The sequence below is a fragment of the Dendropsophus ebraccatus genome, chromosome 9 (assembly GCF_027789765.1).
Source record: "Dendropsophus ebraccatus isolate aDenEbr1 chromosome 9, aDenEbr1.pat, whole genome shotgun sequence".
In the NCBI taxonomy this organism is placed as follows: domain Eukaryota; kingdom Metazoa; phylum Chordata; class Amphibia; order Anura; family Hylidae; genus Dendropsophus; species Dendropsophus ebraccatus.
In genome coordinates, this window is record NC_091462.1 from 99,890,138 (window position 1) to 99,917,944 (window position 27,807).

The window sequence follows — 27,807 nt, forward strand, 5'->3', positions numbered from 1 at the left end:
CACTATGAATGTGTGAATGTAGCCTAGAGAAAAAAAAAAAAAAGAAAAGACAAATTTGGTCAGCTCTCCTAGAACACTATTCACACTAGGCAGGAGCACGTTGCCATGGCTGAAGTTGCAAACACACAAAAATGCAACAGCTTACCGCAATGGCAAGAGGCCACTGTAACATGGTGGGGTAGTTTACACCATTTTCAAGTGGTAACCAAAAGCCTCATTATTTTTGTGGAAGTTTTTTTTTGGCAGTTGGGGGGGGGGGGGCCTGCTTTTAACTATTTTCATGTCTGTAGTGGGTTTGCGGTGCCATTGCGGTGAGCTGTTGTGTTTTTCTGTTTTTGTGTGAATGCAGCCTAGCCCATAAACCAGGGGTAGGGAACAGCTCTAGCTTTAGCTTTGGCTGTCCAGGCATGATGGGAGTTGTAGTTTTGCAACAGCTGGAGAACCAAGGTTTCCTACCCCTGGAAATGTAACATAGAATACAAACCACTGTGCAAATGCAATTATATGTCAGCCTGTTATGGAGATCAGGGTATAAGTAGTACAGAGCCGTAACAACCCAATAGTGCAGGAGGGCCGGGTACTACAGCACAGCACACTACACAACTAAGCAGTTCACAGTGATTGGAAAGCTATAGGGTTAACTGCAGCAACACAACAGCAGTCAGCGGTAATCTGTCCCATGGTTCCTGGTGTACTCAGCTCTCTGGAGACAACCTGCACCAACTCCTCCTCCATCACCCCGCAACGAAAAACCATAAGAAAGGGAGAGGAGTTCTCCCCCCAATGAAGTGAGCTCACCAGACATGGAGCGGACTCGGTGACGTGGCGTTTGCATACCCTGCTTTCTCGCCTGATGCTCGATCTTTGGAACCTCTCGGACTTCTGTTTGCATAGATGGGCTTCAAGACAGGAAACAGATATAGATCAAGTTTCATCAAGGATTTAGCAATGTACAACATAACGTTGTGTGAGATAGACGTAGGACAGGCCACTGATTACCTGGCATCGCTATCCCCCTCTTTTGGAGCCTCCCCTGTATCCAAGCCGAGGAGAGAACGGGTACCCCTCCCTACACTTGTTGTCACAGTCACCAGTTTGTTTCCCACCAGCCACGTCTTGGTTCTTCCACCATCCAGGAGAAACTCCCCGACTGGAGACCTGCAACAGATATGCGGAGCGTATAAGATGGCAGCAAGAGTCATAGACATCCTGACAAGTAGATGAGTCTTCTACAACTCATCATATGAACCAGTGTCCTGGAAAGAACTAGTATGGACCAGTGGGTTACAGAGTGTTGGAGGACTATGGTGTCTACAGTGACATGACATAGGACCACCCTCCGGCTCACCTCTTGGGAACTGCGGTGAAGTTGGAGAACACGTATCTGGCCATCATGTCTAGACAGATCTCCGTTAGTTCTAGGTGAAGATTTTTCAGGCTATCGTCGGCCTGGGCCATGGAGCTTTCATCGGCTGAGCTCAGGCTGGAGCTGGTCACAGAGGTCTGCATCCGGCTGTGCAACACAATGATGGGTTACTTAGGTGTATCTGCTCAGGACAGGTCTGTAGGATCATGACTTAGAACCCTGCAATAATGCCACTAGAGGGCGTAACCAGATTCCCCGATCAACTGGACTCTGATGCTATTTCTTTAAAGGGCAGCTCCAGTTCTAATAATCTAACTTGACTACCACTCTGCTTTACTTATCATGCACGGACAGATGACTATAGGTCTCCTCCTCTGTTAAAAGGAGAAGACCGGCAACATTTTTTTATTAAAGTGTTGTATTGCCCCCCAAAGTTATACAAATCCCCAATATACACTTATTACGGGAAATACTTATAAAGTGCTTATTTCCCTGCACTTCCTACTGCATCAAGGCTTCACTTCCTGAATAAAATGGTGATGTCACTTCCTGGATAACATGGTGATGTCACGCTCCAACTCTCAGAGCTGTGCGGGCTGTGGCTGCTGGAGAGGATGATGGCAGGGGGATGCTTAGTGTCCCTCCAGTGCCCTGTGTCCCTTAGTGTCCCCCTGCCATCATCCTCTCCAGCAGCCACAGCCCGCACAGCTCTGGGAGTCGGGTCGTGACATCACCATTTTATCCAGGAAGTGAAGCCTTGATGCAGTAGTAAGTGCAGGGAAAAAGCACTATATAAGCATTTCCTGTAATAAGTGTATATTGGTGATTTGTATAACTTTTGGGGGCCAATACAATACTTTAATAAAAAAATTTAACCAGACTTCTCCTTTAAGTTATCATTCACATGGGCTCCCATAATACACTGAATACTGAGAGACTCTTCATACTATGTCATTCTAGTAAGGTGTTCACTAGAATAAGCCAGGAGAAGTGCATGCACATTCTCTCCCAGTTCTGCCACATGACCGAGACGCAATCGTAATGTAAGTGAGTGGGACCGGCTTGGCAGTGGCTTATCACAGAAAACAGATCAGCCATGCTGCTATCCATCTCCGAAATCCATGCTTAGTAAGGTCCATATACACTAGATAAGTGTTGAGTCGTGACTGCACTGTTCGGGTTCAGCAATGCATTTGACTACTTGAGGCTGCAGAAGTTGGATGCCACCCTAGGGAGTCCTAGAAAACATGGAGTCTAGATAAACACACTAGATCAGGGATGGGGAACCTTCGGCCCTCCAGCTGTTGCAAAACTACAATTCCCATCATGCCTGGACAGCCTTTGGCATGATGGGAATTGTAGTTTTGCAACAGCTGGAGGGCCGAAGGTTCCCATCCCTGCACTAGATGATCTGCAACTTGTCGGCATTAAATGGGCAGTGTCCGAAACATATCAAAATGGTCGGGGCCTGAGAATTCGGGTGCTATGCGCAAGACTATGACCAATGCTGTCCCATTATGCAAGTCTATGGGAACGTCTTGGTCCCATAAACAGAGCAGGGAGGGAAGTGCTCAGCTGCACGCTTCTCTCCCTGCTCCCACATCTTTTTGGCTTTTTAATCTTACCTATATGGCCATCTTCATACTCAAGATCAGTAGGAGGTAAGTAAAGCAAGGTAGCAGAATAGTTCATTGGGCTATAATTGGAGACACTATAGAATCTGTATACCAGCTATTGACCAGATTTAACCACAGACATGGATGAGTTGATCCAATGGGTCAAACCCATTGATACTAGACAATAAGTCTGAATTAACCCAAGTCATGATCCTCAGACCTGTCTCACCATTAGGCATATGAATCAGTCATGCACCAACCATAACACTTGAATCTACAAGGACCCCTTTAAGAGAAGAGTGCAGCCGGACCACCACCATTAGGAATCAGCCCATAGTATTAGCCAAATAGATGATAGCACATTACACCACCCACAGGACTACAGATTGGAATATTGTAATGCCGGTGACGTTCCGGGATCGCACTCTTGTCTTTTCCACATGTGTTAAGTTTTTCTATTAGAAAACTTTGTTGCAAACTTTTGAGTACAAGAGAACGTGCATTGTGTGTGAGGGCTGCCCGTCTCTGGGATAGCTGGAAGGGTTACAAAATGGGCACTAGTGTCTAGGATTGCCATGCAAGTCTCCCTGGCATGCAGTCAACGCCCCAGTGGGAGGCAGTGTAACCCCCGACCCCCTATACCTGTATGCAGCCCGTTCCGACACACTGATGCTGCGAGATCGAAAGGCATTGGAAAGGTCTCTCATCTCCTTCACCGGGGAGGAGTCACTCAAGCCCGGCTTGGTTTGCTTAGATAGCTTCAAGCTACCCCATTCAAGAAGTACCCCGCCAGGACGGAAAACATAAAGGGGCAATGATGCCCGCCGCCCAGCCCATATTTCACACGTGGGGAGAAAGTGTTCACCCCCACCCACATAAAGGATGAAGGTGGAAACCAGTGTAAAGATGTGAAGAGTGGGAACATCAGAAGGCCGGTGGAGATCGGAATTGGGGGACACCATAGAAAGGGAGAAACAGAAAACAAACATAAATGCAACAAATGAGGAGGCCAAAAGCAAAATGAGAAAAAAAAAAAAAAACAGCAAAGTTATCATAAGAGTCAATTGTGGCTGATATGGACAGGCGTCCCGCAGCTGTAGGAACCTTACATAAAGTATCAGAGAGCAGCGGAAGTACGGCAACTCTGGGCTATGGGATTTCTGGAGCATTAGCGGCATTTCTAGAATATTGGATATTCTGGTATGTTGGCCCTGTTTAAGATGAATGCCCCTAGGTATACATGTAGTCACTTTGCTTTCTGCTCCTCTTCCTCCCCCTATCACAGCATGCAGTATCACAGAAGATACTACAGCTGCATCTCCCTGCTGCTGTAACCCCCCCCCCTCCCCTCTCACAGCACACAGTCTTACAGAAACTGCAGCTGTATCCACCTCTCCCCTCTTATAGCGCACAGTCTCACTAACTACAGTTGCATCTCCTTTTTTTTTTTACTCTTAAAAGGGGTTATCCAGCGCTGCACACAAATGGCCACTTTCTTCCAGAGACAGCACCACTCTTGTCTCCACTTTGGGTGGGGGTTTGTAACTCATTTCAATTGAAGTAAATGGAGCTTAACTGCCAACCACACCAAAACTGGAGACAAGAGTGGTGCTGTCTCTGGAAGAAAGTGGCCATGTTTTGGTAGTGCTGGATAACCCCTTTAAAGCCTTGAAAGGGGTTATCAAGCACTACAAAAAAATGGCCACTTTTCCCCCTTCTGTTGTCTCCAGTTTAGGTGTGGTTTGCAATTAAGCTCCATTTACTTTAATGGAACTGAGTTTCAAAACCCCACCCAAACTGGAGACAACAGTAGGGGGAAAGTGGCCATGTTTTTGTAGCGCTGGATAACCCCTTGAAGAAAAAGGAGCTGCATCCCCCACCCCTCTCACAGCATACAGTCTTGCAGAAACTGCAGCTGCATCCCCCTCCCCCCTCTCAAAGCAGCCTCACAGAAACTGCTGCTGGGTCCCCCTTCTCCCCTCTCACAGCATACAGTCTCACAGATACAAACTACAGCTGGAACCCTTTGCCCCTCTTTTCTATTTAAAGTGTTATACTACATGGATTTTATGAGGACTAGATCAGCCTACAGGTTGTACATAGATGGTCATAAAACCATCTAAAGACTGTTGGCAGAGAATCTAAATTCTCATTGGCTATGCAGTGTCTTCAGCCACCCATAGATAATATTCATGCTGCTTCTTATGGTCGGTGCATCCAAGATAGAAGGGCACTTTATGTTCTTAGCCCGGTGCCTTATTGACAGAGGGAGGCAATGAACAGCAGAATCTGTGCAGCCTCTGTAATAGGCTGCTGATCAGACACCATGCATCAATGTCCGCAGCTCACAAATGGCGCTTAATGAAAAAATTACAAAGACATTTTGTAGAAAAATAACACCGTAAAAGTAAAATAAGACGAGAAAGCAGAACTGCAACCGAAATGCAGCAGGAAAAGACCAAGAAATCCACCTGAGAATATATCAGAGGCATCAGCAGAGCAATGCCGGGTGACCGCCATTCAATGGAATAGGGAGGGTGGCAGAGCTCACTTCCCTGCTGGACTCCTGGATCACTTTTAACTAACGCATATAGGCACCTTAAATGGGTTCTATCTAAAGGATATGTAGTTGTGGGGGTGTCTGTGTTCGGAGCATCTCACTCCCTGGCTCGCTGCAGGATATGGCCTTACAATGGAGCCTGTCTACTGACCAGCCTCAGAGCCTTTCCTGACTAATGATTGTGGGGGCCTGAAAGGGTCACTTTAAAAGGGATTGTTAACCAATTTTTTTTTCTTTCAAAATAAACTAATTTAATTAAATTTAAAAAAATCTCCAGTCTTCCAGTACTTATCAGCTGCTGTTTGTCTTGCAGGAAGTGGTGTATTCTTTCCAGTCTGACACAGTACTCTCTGCTGCCACCTCTGGCCATGACAGGAACTGTCCAGAGCAGTTAAAATCCCCTTAAACCTCTCCTGCTCTCCAGACTGGAAAGAATACACCACTTACTGCAAGACATACAGCAGCTGATAAGTCTTCTAAGTCTTCCAGTACTTAAGATTTTTTCAGACGTAAGCAATATACAAATCTCTGGCCCTTTTTGGCCAAAATTCATTTAAGAAAAAAAAAAAGTGGTGAACAACCCCTTTTAATTTACATTAAAAGGGCTACAATATTTCACAACTCTTTATGTTGCATCTCTGGGATGTGTTATAAAAACATCAAATCTTCATCCGCGCCCCTTTTAAAGGAGAAGCGGTTGTCAGTTTAAGTCTCGGCTAGGCCACTACAGGTGAAATGTTGTATTACATGCAGCCATTCATATGAATGCATTCCACTCTATCCCACCAGGACTACTTCAAGTGTCACTGTGGTTTAATTTTTTTGCAGAAATCAATAGTCCAGGCGATTTTAAGAAACGCTGTAATTGGGTTTATTAGCCGAAAAATGCATTTTTATTATGAAAAAGCAGTTTGAAGCTCTCCCCCCTGTCCTCATTGTTTTCTATGGAGAGGGGAGGGGTTGAGGGAGATGAGGCACCAAAACAAAGTTAATTTACAGGTACATCACCGGATTATCTCCTCTGAAGTCAGCAATGATCTCTGAATACCAGCTTTCACACAGGTCCCGCTGTGTAATCCTTTGTTCTCTGCTGGCAACTAATCTCCCTCCTCCCCTCTCCATAGAACAGACAGGGCTCGACTGATGTAAAAGAGTTGAGATTTCCCGATAATGAGCAGTGAATAAGAGAGAGGAGGGAGGGGGGGACCTGGGGAAAGTCTTTTTGAATGCAGATAATGACATATTTGCCTAATAAACCCAATTTCAAAGTTTCTTAAAATTGCCTGGACTGTTGATTTCTGCCAAAAAAAAAATAAAAAAATAAACACTTTTCTGCATTTTGGATGCTGTGGGAATCATTTTTTCTGAACATTGCTTAAAGAGTAACTTTCCATTGAATAGTTGGTCACATGGCAGCACCTCTGACGTCACTGGGTGCAGATGGGTGTAAAAACACCGCCACATACCTGTTGTTAATAACATAATAGATTTCCCTGTCAGGATGGTTTAAGCACAAATTATCAATTGTCACAGGTGTATGAGACTGAAAACCACACAAATAAGCAGTCATAAGGAAATAAAACCTAGCGGGATGTGAGGGGAAGCTCACTGGTAAAGGGTGGGATGGTTGCAGGAGAAGTGATGGATGAGAAGCGCTTTAGGAGAATATAGCTTTATGGAGATTAACATCAACACTGGTATTGAGGATGTGCCTGTCACTTTAACAAAAACTGAAATGGGATCGGAGTGTTCAATCCTCTACCGATGGGGGAGGTACTACTGATGGCACAAGTGTCTGATGGGCACAACTCACTAGGCCACAGGACATATGAGATTAGGAGCTAGGTTGGGGCACTATATTGATATTAGTATTATCAAACTTCATAAGCTTTGGTTATTGTGATGAGTGTACACAGTACGCTCCTGAGCTCCCTCTAGCTGTGGCTGCTGGCAATAGAATTCTACTTTAACACAATACTTTGACACTGTCACCTCTTTTTTGCATTCTGACTTCTCTACACAGGTGTAATGGGTAAATTTAGCGGTTTTCATACCTTATTTTATATCATATGTCATGGTGCTTTTTCAAGTAAAAAGATCTTTTATCAACTCCAGATTGTGTTAAGTGGGCAGGGCCTCACAGCATTAGCACCACTTAGCCCCGCCCACGGCACCACCATTGGCCCCACCCACTTGAACAGGCTGGCCTAAAGGTCTAGGCCCCACCCCCTCTTTGTCAGCACACCAATGGGTGTCAAGGGGACCAATGGTAGCGCTGTGGCGGGGCTAAGTGGCACTAATGTCACGAGGCCCCGCCCACTTAACACAATCTGCAGCTGATAAAAGATGTCCGAATGCACAAAGGGGGGTGACAGAGTCACTTTAAATATATTTTAATATATTCAGCACAAAACTTTAAAAAATAAAATAAATTAAGTAAAATAAAAATACAGATATATATGGTGGACACAAGTTGAAATGATGGGTGAGACTATGGGTTGTCACAGAATGCAATTGGGTCTTAAGTGTCACTGTTTTTTTTTTTTTTTTTTTTTTTTTGGTGAAGAAAATCAATAGTCCAGGCGATTTTAAGAAACTTTGTAATTGGGTTTGTTAGGCAAATATGCCATTATCTGCATTCAAATAAAAAGACTTTCCCCCCCCCCCCCCCCCCCCCTCCTCTCTCTCATTCACTGCTCATTATCAGGAAATCTTGACTCTTACATCAGTCAAGCCCTGTGTAACCTATGGAGAGGGGAGGAGGGAGATTAGTCACCAGCAAAGAATAAAGGATTACACAGCGGGACATATGTGAAAGCCAGTATTTAGAGGTCAGTGCTGACTTCAGAGGAGATAGCCCAATGATGTACCTGTAATTTAACTTAACTCTTTGTTTTCATGTTTTGGTGCCTCGTCTCTCCCCTTTCCATAGAGACCAATGAAGACAGGGGGGAGAGCTTCAAACTGCTGTTTCATAATAAAATAGCATTTTTCAGCTAATAAACCCAATTACAAAGTTTCTTAAAATCGCCTGTACTATTGATTTCTGCAAAGTGACACTTTAACACAACGGCAAAAGCAGCACTTGTCAAGCCCCTCCATACAATGTAGTGATGATACAGTCCTATTCTTTAGATGCAGAACAGGAAGGTTTTCATAGAAGACGTACCTCTTAGGCCTCTCGTTCAGACTAGTACTGCGGGCCCTGAAGCTCCCCTTCTCAGGTGTATCATCAAAGCTCTGCAGGACATTAGAGCGGAGACCCTGCCAGGAAGAGTGGAGGAGTGTGGGAAAGTAGTTTTTGTATAATAACCATGTATACGTGTCTGTACATTGCCGCACTTACCTTAGTTATATAAGGCACAAAGTCTCTTCTGAAAGGCAGCCGGCATCTGATGAACCACATGGAGATGACATGGTGGGCCAGGAACACTATGTACTGGTTGAATCTGTGGGATAGGAAGTTGTAGGGATATGTTAGATATAGGAGCAGGTATACCCTTGTATACCATGATGCTGGATCTTGGTGTTCAGTCATATATAAAAAGGCGGCTGTCCTAGGAGGTACTCACTTTGATGGATTTGTGTAGGGAAGAGAAATGGCAAACACACTGACATAATGCTCCGCGGCAAAGTTACCGTACAGGTGCGGCAGCCGAACCAGAGCTGAAAAACACAAGTGTTAGAGGGTTTACACTATTACACAGACACGTCTTATAAAGCTAATAGACAGAGCAGACAGGACTTACTGGATAGGAACTCCAGCATGGGGATAGCCATGGTGACTGTGGCGGAGATATGAGTCAATTTCACAATGAGCACTGGCAAGGATTTTATCAGGATCCCTGGCATCTCTACCATGCACATGGACAGGGCAACCACACATTGCTTGGCACAGCGGTAGATAAGACCGGTTTCCAGACAACGCACCATTTCCCTCTGCGAACGAGAGTCACCAGACAGGTCAGAGCCATCCTATAATACTCCTATTGTGGGCTTTTATGGTTCTACTGCTAAAAGATCACCTTACATGATTTATATTAATAACCTACTCGAAAGGGGTAGTTCAGCAAAAAAAAAAAAAAATTCATTCATAAAATTCTATTCATAAAAAGAGCATAGACATGGCACTCACCGATTGAAGGCTTCTCAGTATCTTTATTTAGGGTCCATTTACACAAAGATTATTTGACAGATTATCTGCCAAAGATTTGAAGCCAAAGCCACAAAGACTAAACAGATCGGGTTATGAAGGAAAGGCGGAGATTTCTCCTCTTTTTAAATCCATTCCTGGCTTTGGCTTCAAATCTTTGGCAGATAATCTTTCTGTGTAAATGGACCCTCATGGTGCGTTTACACAGATTTATTTTACAGATTTTGGAAGCCAAAGCCAGGAATGGATTTGGAAAGAGGAGAAACCTCAATTTTTCCTTTATGACCTGTTGTTCTCTGTTTATAGTCTGTTCCTGGCTTTGGCTTAAAAAATCTGTCAGATAAATCTCTCTGTGTAAACGCACCATTAGTTTATACAACACGAACTGGAGAGAATGGAACGGCTGCACATCCCATCTATGCCTGATACTAATGCCGCTAGGCCTATATTAAAGTCAACACCAGAGTGTCTGTATATGAATTGATCAAGCCATATTGCCCCATGTACCACCGCGCAGGTCCTCTGGTCCACACGGGTCCCTACGCTAACTCCACACCGTGTCGGTCAGCGACCGCTAACCCCGCAAAGCGTGCACATGCAGGGAAGGGAGGCCATGGAATGGCCCTGCAACCCCAATGTCACAGGACCAGACCCAAAAATCCCTCCTGTCTGTCCCATTCTATCTTTGATAGCTATGGTGAGTGCAATACCTTATCCAGACTCGTGCTGTTTGGGGTCAGCTTCCTCCGCTGGTGGTGCTGGCCGGGTTTTGGTGTGGCATTTTTGGGTCTGGTCCTGTGGCATGGGGGTTGCAGGGCCGTTCCATGGCCTCCCTTCCCTGACTGTGCACGCCTGCGGGGGTGGTGGTCGCTGACTGGCACAGTGTGGACTTAGTGTAGGGACCCATGTGTATCAGATACCTGCACGAGGTACATGGGGCAGTATGGCTTGACCAATTCACATACAGAATTCTGATGTTTATGCAGCCGAGAGGTACTAGTATCAGCCATAGGTGTGAGGTGCAGCACTCTTTCTTCCCTGAACCGTAATTAGTTTATACAATCATGTGCATAAAACAGGTATTGAAGAGGCGCCAAGAGCGTTACAGCGGCAGCTGTTCATGCCTATCCGGCACTTCGTCACGGCTGCGTAAGGACGTCTCATGTTATCTACGTACTTAAATAGTAACCTATTCATTAACATAGACAAACATATATAGTGCAATTAAAAATTATTAAAAATATTTACATTTTTAATTGCACTATGTTTGTCTATGTTACTGAATAGGTTACTATTTAAGTACATAGATAACGTAAGACGTCATTACGCAGCCATGACGAAGCTGCCGCTGTAACGCTCTTGGCGTCCTCTCAAATACCTGTTTTATGCACATGATTGTATAAACTAAATAAAGATACTGAGAAGACTTCAAATCGGTGAGTGCTATGTCTATGCTCTTATTATGAATTATATTGCCTCTGTATGAACTTTACATAGAGCACCACCTGAAGAGTTTGGTAATTTTTGGATACAGATGTAGTGCCGTACTCACAAATTTTCTCTTTTTGCTTACAAAAAAAAAGAAAGAAAGAAAAATTCTTTCAAATCAACTGGTGCCAGAAAGTGCCAGAGATCTGTAATTTAGTTCTATTAAAAAATCTTAATCTTCCAGTCCCTATCAGCTGCTTTATGTCCTGCAGGAAGCAGTGTATTCTTTCCAGTCTGGAGAGCAGGAGAGGTTTTCTATGGGGATTTGGTACTGCTCTGCTTCCCATGGAGTCAGACTGGAAAGAAAACTGCACTTCTAGTGGGACATGCAGCTTATAAGTATTGGAAGACTAATAAGGTCTTTTCCACGGAGCGATAATCTGCCAAATCGGCCCGATTTGGCGGATTATTGCTCCGTGGAATAGGACAACGATCAGCCGATGATAGGGTCATTGGCTGATTATTTAGGTGCAAACCTAAAATCGGGCACCGACCGCGCATTACTATGTGGAATAGCGGTGCGCGGTGGGTAACTGACGATCTCACAAACAGCATACTTTACCCAACCATGTTGCAGGTCTTCTCCCGGTCCTGCGCGCAGCAGCAGCTTCAGAGCAGCCTGTCTGAGCTGATAGACCGCTCAGCCAATCACTGGCCGGAACCACCGCAGCCAGTGATTGGCTGAGCAGTCTGTCAGCTCAGACAGGCCGCTCAGAAGTTGCTGCGCGGGACCGGGAGAAGGAGCGCAGGAGAAGACCTGCCACCTGATGTGGTAATGTATGGTGTTTAAACAAGGGCTGCAAGGACATTGTCCCTGCAGCCCTGGCTAAACAATTATCGGGCCCCCATCAGCCCATGGAATAGGACCCTAACTGTTCGGCAACAATCTTTGTGGCTGAAGTTGGATGTCGCCCTAGGGAGTCCTGGAGAACATTGATAGAGTCATTGGCTGTAACCATGTTTTCCTGGCAGCATCCAATTTCTGCAGCCACACGGAACATTGCCGAACACAACAGTATGACAGGTTCGCTCACAACTAAACCTGAATAAAGTAACTCCAAGCAAGTGGGGAAGACACAACCTCTCCCAGCCCAGGGTCATACCTGTTTACTGATGTCTAAGTATGGATGGTATGACGTCAATGCGGTCAGCACAGGAACCACTGCAAGCTGTAAGTCAGTACGAGAGAAACCTTCCGGTGTGTTGTAAAGACGGTCGCTTGCACTTCGATCTGACAGCTAGAATGCAATCACAACGGGGTAAAATAAGATCCTCCATGGAGCAGGGAGAAGTCGGGTTTTGGTAGACTGCAAAGTGTTGAAGGTTGCTCACCATGCTGCACAGAGATGCAGACAGCTGGTCGATGTTACAGGGGGAGGACAGGATGAGGAGCTTGTAGCGAAGGCACTCGGGCAGCTTGTTAAGAACCAATTTCAGAACTTTCCAGTCTGTCTCCTAGTAGATGAGAAGTGAGACATAAGAATCCGGGGTATTTGGGGTAAGAACACACAAAGGCGATAAAGTATAAACTAATACCTGTTTTAGGCATTGCAGGATGACCCCAAATGCCAACGAGAATGGCAGAAAGCCCATGCGAGGACAACTGTGGGAAGTGAGGCTCGGGCTTCCAGAAGGAGGTGACAGGGTGCCGGGTGATTTCCTGTCTGGCGCCCTCTTCTCAGACTCACTCCTAAAAGGACACAGAGGGCAAGACTTCATAGTAATTCATAGCATTGCAACCAACTACAATGAGGAGTAGAAGGTAAAACTCGAGTGAGATGCTGAATAAGCAGTTGGTGTTGAGAACTGCCGGGCTGTCTGGCAGAGAGGAGCGAATTTACAGCATTAGGCCCCGTTCACACTGAGCAAGAACAGCGAAATCCGCAAGAATTGCTCAGTGTGCATATACCCTAAGGCCCCATTCACACTGAGCAAGAAATCCCTCCGTGCTCAGTGTCCCGCTTTGAGTAAAGGAGAAGGCTGGCGCGCGTCAGCTTCCTCCCCTCTCCACTCAAAGAAATGACATGTCATTTCTTTGAGCGGAGGAGCGCGCGACCTCTCATTCACTCAAAGCAGGACACTGAGCACAGCGGGATTTCTTGCTCAGCGTAAATGGGTCCTCAGGGTATATGCACACTGAGTAATTCTCTCGGATTCCGCCGCAAAAAGCGTGCAGAATTCCGCCCGTTTAAATGCAACATTGCTCCTTTCCATAGAGAAAAATGGGATTTCCAACTGCCCGTGCACACAGGAAATTTCCGTCCGGAATTCGGCATGAAATCTGTGTTCCGCCCAAAGAACTGGCATGTCAATTCTTTGGGCGGATTCTGCTAGAGGAGTCCTATGAAAGTCAATGAAGCCTGAATTCTGCTTGAAATCCGCTCGATTTCCACTCAACTCAGAGCACAATAGGAGAGGAATTTCAAGCAGAAAACTTATGCTCAGTGTGTATATACCCTTAACAAGCAAAGTGCTTTGTTAGTTAGGTAATCTGCTAATCAGCCGGCCGCCCTTGAAGTTTTTTTTTTTTTGTTTTTGTAAGTCTGCTGAGTACCTTTAAGTAAGTGGTGGCCCAGCATGTGTGGTCCCACTTCATTTGGAGGAAAGGAGAAAGTTGAGCTCATGATTGGTTGGGGTCCCTTAGGGCCCTATTTCACCAGACGATTATCGTTCGCATAATTGTTAACGATTAACGATCTCAAACGACCGCTATTGCGAAAGAACTGAAAACGTTCACTCATTTCCATGGAACGATAATAGTTACTTACGATCGTATTTGCGACTGTTTTTTTCTTAGCTATTTCTTCGCTATTGCGTTCGTATCTACTGCGAACTACCAAACGACGTCTTATTCAATGCGAACAATTTGCGAACGAGCAACGATAAAAACAGGTCCAGGTCTTATAAAGCGATGAACGATTTCTTGTTCGGTCGTTAATCGTTAACTGCATTTTAACCGAACGATTATCGTTTAGATTCAAACGATTTATTGATAATCTGAACGATAATCATCTGGTGGAATAGGGCCCTTAGGTCAGACCCCACTAATGAGCATATCACCTACCCCCATTGCCAGGTAGTAGTTTTAATCTCAGGAAAACCTCTTCAAAAGGAAGGACCCTCTATGCAACTACTTACACATATTCACAGAGGCAGTGCGGGCTGAACCTTACAGCTCCATCCTTGTTGGGAAGACCAATGCGTTTCAGAGAGTCGGCTCGTAGCAGCAAAAAGAAATCAAACACCTTAAAGAAAAAAAAAGGGAAGAAAAATATTTAAATTATGACTAATTATAACTAATTATACTAATTCATGGTATGACTTGAAAGGAGCAGCAAACTATTTTGGTAGACAGCTGTATATAATAGGAGGAGATGATAGACCGCTTTAGTGGTGTCATCTCTTCCTGAAAACAACTAAACTATGGCGAGACACCCTGATACACATCCAACCTCTGGTCTTTAACCTGGGAATCACCAACCGCTGCACAACTACAATTCTCAGCAGCTGTCGGCTGTCCAGACATGCTAGGGCATGGGTCTCCAAACTGCGGCCCTCCAGCTGTTGCGAAACTACATTTCCCATCATGCCTGGACAACCAAATCTAAAGCTTTAGCTGTCCAGGCATGATGGGAGTTGTGGTTTCGCAACAGCTGGAGGGCCACAGTTTGGAGACCCATGTGCTAGGGCCTGGGGGTTTACAACACTGGAGGACCACTGTATAAAATGAGCGCCAGCCATGCCAAAATTAGTGGCACTGGTGTACGTTAAATGTCTATGGCAAGCTTTAGGGTGCGTTCACACATACAGGACTCGCAGCAGATTTGATATGGTGTTCAGTTACTTAGTTATATTGATATCTGCAGCATCAAATCTGCTCTGGATCCTGTACGTGTGAACGCACCCTTAAAGCAAATGAACCATCAGGAATCCATAAGAATAAACTGATTCTAAAGGAGCCGGGTCACAGCAGGGAGTGGATATCGTCACACTGGGGGCGGCAGGCCCGTCCCCAGTGCATAGAGCCAGGCTGGTGCACAGTAAAAGAACGGGAACTGGGCAGAGTTTAAAAAAAGAAAAAGACTGCACTGCGGGGATCCCCGTGGTGGCGCAGATTGGCTCATGCAAAAGAAAAAAAAAAAACATGATGTACCTGATGGTACCATATTGTCCACCTATAAAGACTTACCTGGAGGCGAATACTGCTGGCCATGGGGGAGCTGTACAGGTTTCTATAGTGCAACTGAATATGGTTGACCAGCATCTCATACACCCGCATGGCATGACTTGCAGGTAGAGTATACAGCTTGGTCTACACAAAAAGTGAAGGGGTTAAGCAACAGTTCATAGAATAGTAAATTGTCTTAGCCACATGAAGGAGAGAAGAGCAAGTCCTTAATGGTACCTGTAATATAACCATTAGGCCCAGCACTGAGGTCTTCACATCTTCCAGGGATGATGCATCCTGGCCAGCAGATTCAGTCAAGGTCAATGAGCGGGTCACAACCTAAGAAAAATAAAAGCGGGCTGTATGTTAGAATACCATCATATGAGGGAGAGGGCATCTCATACATACGAGATAGTACATAAGAATGTTATCCAGATAGGACAACAACTTTAGAAAGTTTCACAGAACCAGATTAAATTCTATAGAGGTGACGGTGGGGGGTGGTCCCATGTTTACAATCTGTCAGCATTGAGGGCAGTGTCTGTTGCACCTGTACTCTATCACAGTCATTGATGTGAATGGACACAGTGTAATGCTTTATTACCCCCTGTGGTGGCGCTACAGGAAGAGTGAACACTTAGGGCCCTATTACACAGGCATATTATCTATTTTTAAGGTAAAAGTCAGGAATGGATTTGAAAAAAGAAGAAATCTCAGTTTTTTTAGGACCTGTTCTTTGGCTATAGTCTGTTCCTGGCTTTTGCTAAAAAAGAAATAAAAATCTGTCAGATATCTGCGCGTGTAAAAGGCCCCTTACTCCCAACAGGTCACAGCCAATCGCTGGGAACCCCAGCAGAAGGAAAGCTTTGTAAGCAGTTTATTATTATATATATGGATGGTTCTAAAGTGTCCCACAGAAAAAAAGACAAGGCTATGGGTTCAATGAGCATATAGACTAGGGATGGGGAACCTTCGCCCTCCAGCTGTTGCAAAACTACAATTCCCATCATGCCTAGACAGCCAAAGCGTCCAGGCATGATGGGAGTTGTAGTTTTGCAACAGCTGGAGGGCCGAAGTTTCCCCATCCCTGATATAGACCAATAGATTATTCTGCACAGAAAGGACCCTCACCCTCTCTATGATATCCATCAAGCTGTTAAAGTGGCAAGAGTGGCAGCATTCAGCCAAGTCAACCAGGAGTTGGGTGGCAAGCTTCCGGACCTGATGGTCCTTATCCTCTGGGATGTGTGCCAGCTGGCATGTCACAACCTTCTCAATCAGTTCTTCCTAATGAGGGAAAATGGAAAGAAAAAGGGGGGGGGGGGGGGGGGAAGAAGAGCCACATTATACTAGATAGTCTAAAAAGGTATGACAAAGGACAAATGTACAGCATCCAAGAAACTGGAATCCTGCTGGGGGGAGGGGGATATTTATCACTTATCATACATACAAACCTCATAGAACTGCCTGTTTATGCTGAGCGAGAAGGACAAAACATCCAGGACTTTCATCCGCACAATGGAGCGACACTCGTTCCTGAAAGAGACAAGACATGGTATTACCCTTACACATCATACAGAACACGAGTCAGTGATCTCAGTGGGGACGCCAATGAAGTCACTGACTGCTGCAGACTTAAAGGTGTATTCCATAGTGAGCATGTTATCACCTACTCCAAGAACAGGAACAAATTTATACGCAAAGTGATTGGTGTACACCAGTACACCTTCTCAAGTCCAGTCCCCATGGCCCACCAACAGGTCATATTTAAAGGGGTACTCTGGCGAAAAGCCTTTTCTTTCACAATCAACTGGTTTCAGAAAGTTATATAGATTGGTAAATTACTTCTATTTAAAGATCCCATGCCTTCTAGTACTTATCAGCTGCTGTATGTCCTTCAGGAATTGGTGGTGTATTCTTTTCAGACTGACAGCGCTCTCTGCTGCCACCTCTGTCCATGTCAGGAACTGTGCAAAGCAGCAGCAAATCCTTATAGATAACCTCTCCTGCTCTGAACAGTTTCTGACATGGACAGAGGTGGCAGCAGAGAGCACTGTGTCAGACTGGAAAGAATACACGGCTTCCTGCAGGACATACAGCAGCTGATAAGTACAGGAAGACTTGAGATTTTTAAATACAAGTAAATCAAAAATCTATATAACTTTCTGATGCCAGCCGATTTGAAAGTAAATATTTTTAGCTGGATAATGCCTTTATATCCCATACAGTGAACACATGTGATAATACCTGATGCACTGAGTATAATGAGATCACCTGTAAAATACTAAGGAAATCCTCACGGTGGGCCATGAGGAAAGTCATTGAGAAGCACTGGTGTACACCACATATACATGGCCAGCTGCTGAGTTTTACGTTCAAAGCTCAGAAACAACTAGTGGCCCCATAAGAAATGAGGTTTCGGTCTCTGGTTGCAAGTACGAATGTTCTCATACAGCAATAGCAAGAAACATCTCCCCAAAATTATATAGCGTTGGAAACAAAAAGTATCATTACAGACAAAACTTACAGACATTACAGACCTGAAATACTTGTCCATGAGTCTCTGCAGGTCGTGCACCCATCCTTCCTTCCCAGGGTGAATGCTCTGGGCTCTGTATGTTATCAGGTTCACCACTGAGGAAGCCTGAGGACAGCAAAGCAGGTCATTATTATAATGTCCTATGGGACGGGGGGGCAGACAGGCTGTGAGGTATAGACAGGGAACGCACAGGCCGCTCATCAGAGTGTCTCTCCACAAGATCAAAGAATCTCTCTTCATCTCCATGGAAGTCATTCTGGTCATAGAGCTCCTCTACAGCGGTCAGCAGGTTGTGTATGGCCGCCTTCAACTCAGGGCTGCGCAGCACCTGAAACACAAGGAGTCATGTCCTCAGTAATGAACTGTGCGTCTCCGAACATTGTAACAAATATATCCCTTATGGCTTGAGGAGATCCCCATAAAGGGGGACACACACATATCATTGGCAGAATAGCGAGTGCAGCTCTGGAGTATAATACAGGATGTAACTCAGGATAAGTAATGTAATGTATGTACATAGTGATCCCAACAGCAGAATAGTGAGTGCAGCTCTGGAGTATAATACAGGATGTAACTCCGGATCAGTATGTTATGTATGTACACAGTGACCCCACCAGCAGAATAGTGAGCGCAGCTCTGGAGTATAATACAGGATGTAACTCAGGAGACAACTTGAACTGCACATAAGAAAGAAATAGTAAAAGCATATGTGATGTCGGCAAAATAAAAATGGGGTAATACCTGAAGCTGCTGAAATAACCGCTCAACAATGTCCAGGACAACGTCCCACGTTACTGCCTGCACCTCTCTCCCGTACTTCTTGACCAGTCTTGTGATTGACAGGACAATCTCATAGGACACCACCGCGTTGGGACAGTTCATCGCCTGTTCAGACAAATGGGCAATAATTATCCCACAATATATCCGTTAGACAAGATTGTAGTGTTTGGAGGCTGTAACATCAGGCTTCAAAGTCTTCTCCATCATTTACCTTTATAAAAGAAGGGAGCACAGATATCGGAGAGTTCTTCAAGCAGAATAGCCTATGTGCACCCCACAGCCCCATCCCCACAAAAAACACCGCTCCTCTCAGCAGGGGGGCGTCCTCCGAATACACCCTGAAAAGAGGGCATTAACATTTGTTTAAGAAACAAAAGACATAAGAAAATATGGAGAAATTTTTAACTAAACTCGAAAATTATGGTAAGGATGCTTGAAGTGTATGTGGGATTCAGACTCTCCTCAGACGATGATGATTTTAAAGGGGTTGTCCAGCGAAAATCTTTTTCTTTGAAATCAACTGATATCAGAAAGTTACATAGATTTGTAATTTACTGCTATTAAAAAATCTCAAGTCTTCCCATACTTATCAGCTGCTGTATGTCATGTATGTTTTATTTTCAGTCTGACATAGTGCTCTCTGCTGACATGTCTGGAAATCTGTCTCGGTTTTATATGAATCCTCAAAGCAAATCTCTGTTCTGGACAGTTCCTCGGCCAGAGATGTCAGCAGAGAGCACTGAATCAGACTGAAAATAAAACATTTCCTGCAAGACATACAGCAGCTAATAAGTATGGGAAGACTTGATATTTTTTAATAGAAGTAAATTAAAAATCTAAATAACTTTCTGACACCAGTTGATTTGAAAGAAAAAAGATTTTTCGCTGGACAACCCCTTTAACTCCCTGATGCTTTGGTTTGTGGGATATAAGCCACCACCAGAGAAGTCTGGCAGCATCTTACCAGCCCCCTTAAAGGGATTGTGCAGAATTACAATAGCATAGCTGCTTTCTTCCAACACCACACCTGTGTGTTATATTACAAGCTATAACTTGGCTCCATTTACTTCAAAGGAACAGAACAGCAATGCTACACACAAACTGAGGACAAGAGGGGCGCTGTTTCTGGAAGATTTTCTTATGCTGGGTAACTCTTATAAGCAATTATCCGAAATAAACATTGAAGGGCTTTTTCCATGAATATATACTGATGTGTAAATGGTGTAAGGCGTATAAAGCCCATAATGATAGATCTCCACATTCTACAGACTTCACTAGCGCCTCTTACTTGTCTTCCATGATTCGGCTCATGGTATAAATAGCGCTGTGGCCGAGATGAGTTCCCAGGAGGTTTCTCATAAGCTGCAGAGACAAAAATATAATCCTCATTCTGGGAAAGAGAACATTATAAACATAACTCTGCTCTATAAAAGGGAGAACAAAAAGCTAAACAACGTCCTGCCAGGAGGACACGGCCATAGGAGATCCTTACAGGGGACTGCTAACCGTGATGAGGATACACTGGCATGTATGACGTGTGGATAATATACAAGGGTGGTCGAATTATACATCATATTTGCTTACCTTTCATTCTACTTCTTACCCCTCAGATATTTAAAGGGATAGCTCCAATATAAAAAGTTATCCACTATACACAGGAGAGAGGATTTCAAGCTGACCGGTGGGGGTCCACCAGCTAGGGGCTCCATCATTCCAGAGTAACAGGGGTCGTTTATTCCCTAAATCAGAGATGGGGAACCTTCGGTCCTCCAGCTGTTGCAAAACAACAATTCCCATCATGCCTGGAAAGCCAAGGCATGATGGGAATTGTAGTTTTGCAACAACTGGAGGAAAAGAAGGTTTCCCATCCCTGCCCTAAATGAACAGGGCAGCAGAACATTCAAAGCATTAGCGTCTGGTCTAGTAACTTGTGACATGTCCTTGACCGCACCAGGTCTTAGGGACCTATAACACGGAGTGATTATTGACCAAATATCACTGTGTAATAGAGACATCGATCAGCTCATGACAGTGATAATCAAACGTGTCTTCAGGTCCTAACCTGAAATCATTGGCTGCCGGTATACATTAGCTCTCCACAGTCCCGTGTTCTTCTGTCTTATGCTCTCTTTACGGAGCCGCCACTGTAGCTTCAGAGTAGGTCTCTAAACTGACAGGCTGCTCAGCCAATCACTGGCCAGAAACACCGCTGCGGCTCCGGGAAGTGGGCAGAAAAATACCGGGGCAGTCAAGAGATATGTATAAAGTTTAAGGGCAAGGGCTGCACGGAAATCACTAACGATGTCCATGCAGCCCTAGCTAAATTATTATCAAGCGGTGTAATAGTCCCAGTAAACGAGCACCGGTCTAGCAGATTGGCCCTGTAATCGGGCCCTGTAATCGGGCCGTGTAATAGGATCCTTAGTCCTGTGGCTCTCTGCGATCTAGAGATACAGTCGGGGGAAGTGTGCAGCAGCATGTTTCACTCTCTGGCTATCAATCAAATTTGACTCATTCGCTCCATTAGAGTCCATGGAGCAGACAGTCAGATGTTCCAGCTGGCCGGCTGTGGAGCGCCACTGCCATGGCTGTATCTCAGGATCACAGCAAACCAGATGCAATCAAAACATGTCAAAAGTGGCTGGAAATGATAGTCATACTAAGACAAAAGTAAAGATAAGATTCCCTTAAAAATTAAGGTAACTGATCAAATCTCTATTCAAGTGTACTAGAGGGCGGCAGCTGGGGAGTCGAGCTCACTGCTGCTGTGCTCTCTACCCGGCTCTCTCTTCATATCGCAGCGGGTCTCTCCAGCAAAACCCGCTGCAATTTATTAACTTCTGACATGCCTGATGACATATCAAAGTTATCTATAATAACAGTGACTCTTTTAGGTTTGAAATATGCCAAGTTACTATTTAGACCGCTCACCTTCCAGCAGGGCTCACACAGCTCCTTGACATTGATCGTCCGGCACAATGTAATGACAAACGTGGGGATACTCTCAGAGGGCAGGCAGTTGTAGCAGACCACCGCATCCAAGACTTTCAAAGAGACCTAGAAGAACCACACATCTCAGCAATCTCCATAACAATGGTCTTATACATATTGTAACTTCAGTGAAGAATAAGGAAGACTTCAGGTCCTAATACACCAAGCGATTATTGGCTGCACTTGGCCGAATGCCGGCCCTTCTGGACAATGATTACTTGGTGTAATAGGTCATGTTAAAAGACCATGATCAGCTGACACGTACCATGTCGGCCGATCGTTGTCTTAAAACATGTTCTATCAGAACAACAACAGTAGTGACGGTCTACTGGCCGTCTTTGTATAATAGCACAGACCGCGAGCGGGGAAAGAGTAGCAAGAGAGCGCTGACATGACAGGTCGGCGCTCGCTTGCTCCTTAATATCGGGTAATATGTGTAATACTAGTCATTGCCTAGCTTAAAATATATTTCATGTGCAAATGCAAGCCGTCACGCGCATTACTGAACAAACCTACTGTATATGAACGCGGCCTGCTATAAAGTCACGGAGATAGCAAAACTTCAAGCTCCAAAAGGAAAAATTGGACTTACAAAAATGCACCGATGGGTATATGTAGAGAGGCATCGAGTGCTAAACATGCAAAATGAGCCAATGTTTTTGATGCGTAAAAAGGTAAAAAAAGTGACGGGATTTATCTGCATAGTCTGAGCTCATCTATTTACCTTGTCTATAAAAACATGGAGGCTGCACACAATCTTAAAGGGGTTATCCAGCACATCTCGTCTCCAGTTTGGGTGGGGTTTTTAAACGCAGTTCCGGACCCGGCTCAATTGTTTGAGAGGTTGGGAGGGGACTCGTAAACATATGATCAATGAACAATGGCGGGAAACACTTAAGAATTTTGCATAGCGCTACATATGCGTTTAATCTATCTTACAGGGATGCAACGGCGCATTATCGAAGAGAATGCCCTAAATGTAAAACGCCTAGGGCTAATCTGGTCCTGCCCCCACATCCAAGTGTTTTGGACATCAGGGGTAGCTTATGTGAAGAGTGTTTGGAAGGCAGATACCCCTTGATGACCCGCATCCTAATTTTTTTAATGATTTTTCACTAGAATTGCCGGGGCTTTCTCTGGGCCATATTGGGGTGAAAATGCTACATGTAGTGAGCCTAGCGGCGAAAAAGTGTGTTTGCCGCCATTGGTTGCAACCTGAGCCCCCCACTGTGGAGGAACTAGTGAATTTACCAAGAACGGTATTCTTATATATGACAAATTAGAGACCATCCGTAATAAAGAGAAAGAGGCAAAAAAATTCTTCTCCAAATGGAAACTCTATTATTCACCATTTCTCTAGATCTGAAATAGATGACCTTATGTTCCTTTTCAGAAACACAGGCTGGTATAACATGGAGGCTTTGAAGGGCACGTTAGGCGCTTTACAAATACAAGGGACTGGGTGACTGCCGGGGAGGGGCCGGGGGTTAGGGCGTTGGGTCTACTTTAGGGGGTTTTATTAGTTAAAGGGAGCCATTTGGGCTGATATGGTTCCCTTGAGCATTGTATAAAGCACCTGGAGCGGCCCCGGCACGTACCGGCCGCAGCAGGTGCTTTATAACGGAGAAAATTACTTTTATTCCCCGTCTCGTGACTAGATACGAGCGGGGAAGTAGTCATGATGGGTGGCTCCCCGCTCGTATCTAGTCACTGCGCTCTGCCTGTCAGCGCGCTCGGTGGGATGATTGACAGGCAGAGAGGCCAGTAACAGACCTCTCTGCCTGTCAATCATCCCCTCTGCAGTAACAGACCTCTCTGCCTGTCAATCATCCCCTCTGAGCACGCTACGACAGTGGCACTGCATCTCTGAGGAACCGGGTATACTCCTTACTGAGAGACATACAACTCATACCTTCTCTTTACCCCGACAGCCTGACTCATATGCTCCGCCTAACGAGTTTACACGGGGACTGCCATGGCCCCACTTCTCTCAGGATCAGTGGGCATCACAGAGGTCAGCCCCCCTCTAATCCTAGCAATATGACATCACTGGAGATTGATATACCCTTTAAACTGCTCTGTAAAAACAAAAGCTGGCACTAACCTCAATATCATAGGAAGAAGTGGTCCGGTTACAAAGCAGACAAATCATCCTGCAAGAAACAGAAACCATTAAAGATGATATTACAGCCCCCTCTGTAATAGCGCCCCCTGTAAATTAGTTGAGATTCGCTCCTGACTTGACTAACTGAGTTACATGACATCACATGATAGTGTTATACTGTGCACAAATCTCAAGACTGCTTTAGAGGGAAGAAACTAACATCACATATCCCATAGCCACGGACAATAAAAAGAGGAGACGTTCTCATGTGTGACCACTGCCCTATTCAAATCAATATTGCTTGAAACTGCTGGGGGTCTAAAGGCCCCCATACAACTTCAATAACTGATGGCCGGCCGATCGTTCGCCCATCAGTTATGGTCCTGCCCGCGTCAATGCTCAATATACACAAGCACGTTTGGCAAAGCCAAGTGTTCCTGTGTTGTCTATAGGGGAGGGGAAAGCCATAGCTACAGCACTCTTACTGCGGCTAAACTCTGACTGAAGAGGTCACCTATGCTTTTCTATCACTACCGACTCCTATCACCACCCACATGACCCGTCTTGTTGTTTTGGATGTGTGTCCGCACTGCACAACGTCCCGCTCCAGGGGCACCTGTCTGCATTCTACAGCTCTCAGCTCTTTGGGGACCTGGTTGATGTATACCCCGCTCAGCCAGTCAGTGACTGGGAACCGCTGCACCGCTATCACCGACTGGCTGATGGGGCATCCTTTAGCCGGGTCGGACATTTCCTCAACCCCTTGGTGTCAGAAAGTGCCAGAGATTTGTAATTTACTTCTATTAAAAAAAAAAAAAAAAAAATCTCAAGTCTTCCAGTACTTATCAGCTGCTGTATGTCCTGCAGGAAGTGGTGTATTCTTTCCAGTCTAAAAAAGTGCTCTTTGCTGCCACTTCTGTCAATGTCAGGAACTATCCAGAGGAGCAGCAAACCCCCATAGAAAACCTATCCTGCTCTCCAGACTGCAAAGAATACACCACTTCCTGACGGACATACAGCAGCTGATAGGTACTGGAAGACTTGAGATACTTTTTAATAGAATTATAATACTTTTTAATAGAATTATAGATCTCTGGCACCAGTTTATTGAAAGAAAAAAATAATTGTGAACTACCCCTTTAAGGCTTACAATCCAGTAAAACATAGATCCTGCATATATTTAATATCCAATAACAAACTTGCTGACTGTTTCCATGCTGTAACTTGGTTCAGATTAGGAAATGTGGGGACTGTACAATATTATAAAATCAGAGCAACAGGAATACTCACTGCACCATAGGAGCAATATAACTTTCCAGATAACAGCTGTGAAACTTCACCAGATTCACCAACACGAGCAGAAAATCAGGAGACAGGCCGAACTCCATCCACTGCAGGACGAACGCCGCTACAATGAGAGAAATACACGTTACCCCCAGTAATATTAAAAAGGGGTTGACCAGGCCTAGATAAACATAGCTGATTTCTTCCAATCAGCACCACTCTTATCTTCAGGTTGTGTGTGGTGTTGCAGCTCAGTTCCATTGAAGTGAGTAGAACCAAGTTGTAATACCACACACCACCTAAGAACAAGGGTGACCCTGTTTTTGGAAGAAACATAGCAATGTTTACCTAATCCTAAACATCAACTTGTAGCCGTATGTATAAGATGTGTAATACTTCATTTGACCTCTGGGGGGCACAGAGAGAATAGAAGACTCGCAGACAGAATTCCCCAACAGATCACAGATGACAGGAGAAGATAGAAGATGGGACTGGGAAGAGACTACATGACACCTACCCAGCTCTTCCTCCAGGTAGGTGATGTCTCGGCCATTATCAGTGAGCGCTTTGAACACCTCCAGCCTCTCCACAAGGTCTTCATTAGTGGGGTAATCCTTTATAACATGGAAGAAGTGAGCCCGGAGGAACCCCAGCCGGTCACCCTACAAAGAAGGTGAATCATTTAGGTTTTTGAAGAGATTTCCTAAAAGGGTTATTCCAGAAAAAAAAAAAAAAAAAAAAAAAAATTAAAGGCCTATCCACAAGATAGGCTGACAATAGTGCCACCACCAATCAGTGGTTAGGCGGCCACACTACAGGGAGAACGGGTTTGGAAGCAGTCGGCTCTATACTCTGTAGTGTGGCCACCAAACTGCTCAACGGCATAAAGTGTCGAGTGTTGGCACCCCACAGGACATATATATATATATAGCATACACTAAGTCACTGGTTGCTGTCCAGCTGTCATAGAACTAGAACTCCCAGCATACCAGGAGTGGTAGTCTCCTAACAGCTAGAGTCTCCCAGGTGGATCAGCACTAGCACTATACAGTACCTGTCCAACAACAAGACCTTTCAATAGGGTGAGCACATTGAGTCTGCCCTCTGCTGGTTGATCGGGTTCTAGCAGATCCGCAACGGACGTCCAGATGGCTTCCACTGCGTGCTGGAATCATACAGAGAAGACCGCAGAAGGGTCAAGGAAAAGAAAACACAAAACAACCGGTCGTAGATAAAAGCAAATCAACCGCAAGTGAAGATTTCTATTACGTTATAATCCGTAAGATTAAGGGTCCTATTTCACGGGCCGAGGAGGGCCCGATCAACGATGTAAACGGGCGGCGATCTGCTAGATTGCCGCTCGTTTACTGGGCCTATTCCACGGCCCGATGATCGTTGAGCGAGGGCTGCAAGGACATCGTTACTGATGTCCTTGCAGCAATACATTACCTGGCTGCAGGGCTTGTCCTCCGCTCTGTCTCCTCCCCGGGTCCCCCGCGCTCTATCTTCTGAATGGCCGGTCAGCTGACAGGCCACGGCGGTCCCGGCCTGTGATTGGCTGAGCGCTCCGTCAGCCTTCCGGCCATTCAGAAGATAGAGCGCGAGGGACCCGGGGATGAAGACAGCGCGGAGAAGAAGCCCTGCAGCCAGGTAATGTATGATGATGCTTCATCTAAAATAGTCGGTCGCCCGCCGCGCACCGCTATTCAACCATAGCGATGCGCGGTGGGGGAACGATGATTTTAAATGAACGATCGGCTGATCGTTCTCTCTATTTCACCGAACGATAATCGTCCGAATCGGGCCAAATGGGGCCGATCCGGACGATTATCGTTACTGTGGAATAGGGCCCTTAGTTTAGCGCATGACTGCATTGCTCATCCCTCACGTTTCACAACACAGCTCCACTCTAAGGGCCCTATTCCACCGGACAATTATCGTTTCCATAATAGTTAACGATAAACAACAGCGATTGCGAATGACCTGAAATCGTTCACCCATTTACATGGAACGATAATAGTTACTTACGATCGTTCTTGCGGCCGTCTTGTCATCGCTATTGCGTTCATCACTACTGCGAACGACGTCTAATTCAATGCGAACGACTTGCAAACGAGCAACAATAAAAATAGGTCCAGGTCTTAAGCGATCAGCGATTTCTCGTTTGGTCGTTAATCGTTAACTGCTATTCAACCGAACAATTATCGCTTAGATTCGAACGACTTAACGATAATCTGAACGATAATCGTCCGGTGGAATAGGGCCCTTAGTCTCACAACCTGGCATTTGTAAAGCGTTACTGTCCCTTAAAAAAAAAACATTACTTACCATGACAGACATGTCAAAACTTTGAGGTGGTTGGGGTATGGGTGTTGAAACCCACAAGATAGAGGTGGGAGAAGCACATGGCCGAGAGCTTCACTCCCCTGCTCACTGCAGAAGTCAGGTTCTATAGTTAGTCTATAGAGCTCCATACCTACAACAAGATGAATCAAGCGAGGAGCCGCAGGGTGAAGCACTCAGCTGCCGCTTCTCCTGGTCCTGGGTATATCTAGTGATCGGTAGGAGTCTGAACACCCAGATCTTGACTGATCAAAACTTGTCATGGCAAAGGTTTTTTTTGTTTTTGTTTTTTAAAGAGACAGTAACACTTTTATATACACTCTCTCATGTGCAGGGGTAGGGAACCTTGACTCGCCAGCTGTTGCAAAACTACAACTCCCATTGTACCTGGACAGTTAAAGCTTTGGCTCTCCTA

At 45.2% G+C, this 27,807-nt stretch overlaps 1 protein-coding gene across 6 annotated transcripts in view; it reads right to left on the reverse strand.

Moving 5' to 3' along the window:
• Positions 1-27,807, reverse strand: part of TSC2 (TSC complex subunit 2) — a 49,156-nt gene that overhangs the window by 19,449 nt on the left and 1,900 nt on the right. For 2 of the 6 annotated variants that reach the window (XM_069984032.1, XM_069984030.1), the window contains exons 4-29: positions 26,104-26,214; positions 25,567-25,711; positions 25,056-25,173; positions 23,766-23,814; positions 21,602-21,727; positions 19,959-20,032; positions 18,882-19,008; positions 18,632-18,775; positions 18,081-18,218; positions 17,892-17,995; positions 16,806-16,887; positions 16,483-16,638; positions 15,589-15,690; positions 15,373-15,495; positions 14,322-14,428; positions 12,720-12,873; positions 12,516-12,638; positions 12,287-12,421; positions 9,292-9,481; positions 9,115-9,208; positions 8,889-8,991; positions 8,712-8,806; positions 3,625-3,747; positions 1,349-1,513; positions 1,000-1,158; positions 799-899 (exon numbers count right to left, since the gene is read on the reverse strand). In XM_069984032.1, the coding sequence (XP_069840133.1) occupies positions 799-899; positions 1,000-1,158; positions 1,349-1,513; positions 3,625-3,747; positions 8,712-8,806; positions 8,889-8,991; positions 9,115-9,208; positions 9,292-9,481; positions 12,287-12,421; positions 12,516-12,638; positions 12,720-12,873; positions 14,322-14,428; positions 15,373-15,495; positions 15,589-15,690; positions 16,483-16,638; positions 16,806-16,887; positions 17,892-17,995; positions 18,081-18,218; positions 18,632-18,775; positions 18,882-19,008; positions 19,959-20,032; positions 21,602-21,727; positions 23,766-23,814; positions 25,056-25,173; positions 25,567-25,711; positions 26,104-26,214 (3,148 nt within the window). Of the gene's footprint in view, positions 1-798; positions 900-999; positions 1,159-1,348; positions 1,514-3,624; positions 3,748-7,008; positions 7,036-8,711; positions 8,807-8,888; positions 8,992-9,114; positions 9,209-9,291; positions 9,482-12,286; positions 12,422-12,515; positions 12,639-12,719; positions 12,874-14,321; positions 14,429-15,372; positions 15,496-15,588; positions 15,691-16,482; positions 16,639-16,805; positions 16,888-17,891; positions 17,996-18,080; positions 18,219-18,631; positions 18,776-18,881; positions 19,009-19,958; positions 20,033-21,601; positions 21,728-23,765; positions 23,815-25,055; positions 25,174-25,566; positions 25,712-26,103; positions 26,215-27,807 lie in introns of all 6 variants that reach the window. The other 4 variants (XM_069984035.1, XM_069984036.1, XM_069984031.1 and 1 more) reach the window with 3 other exon arrangements.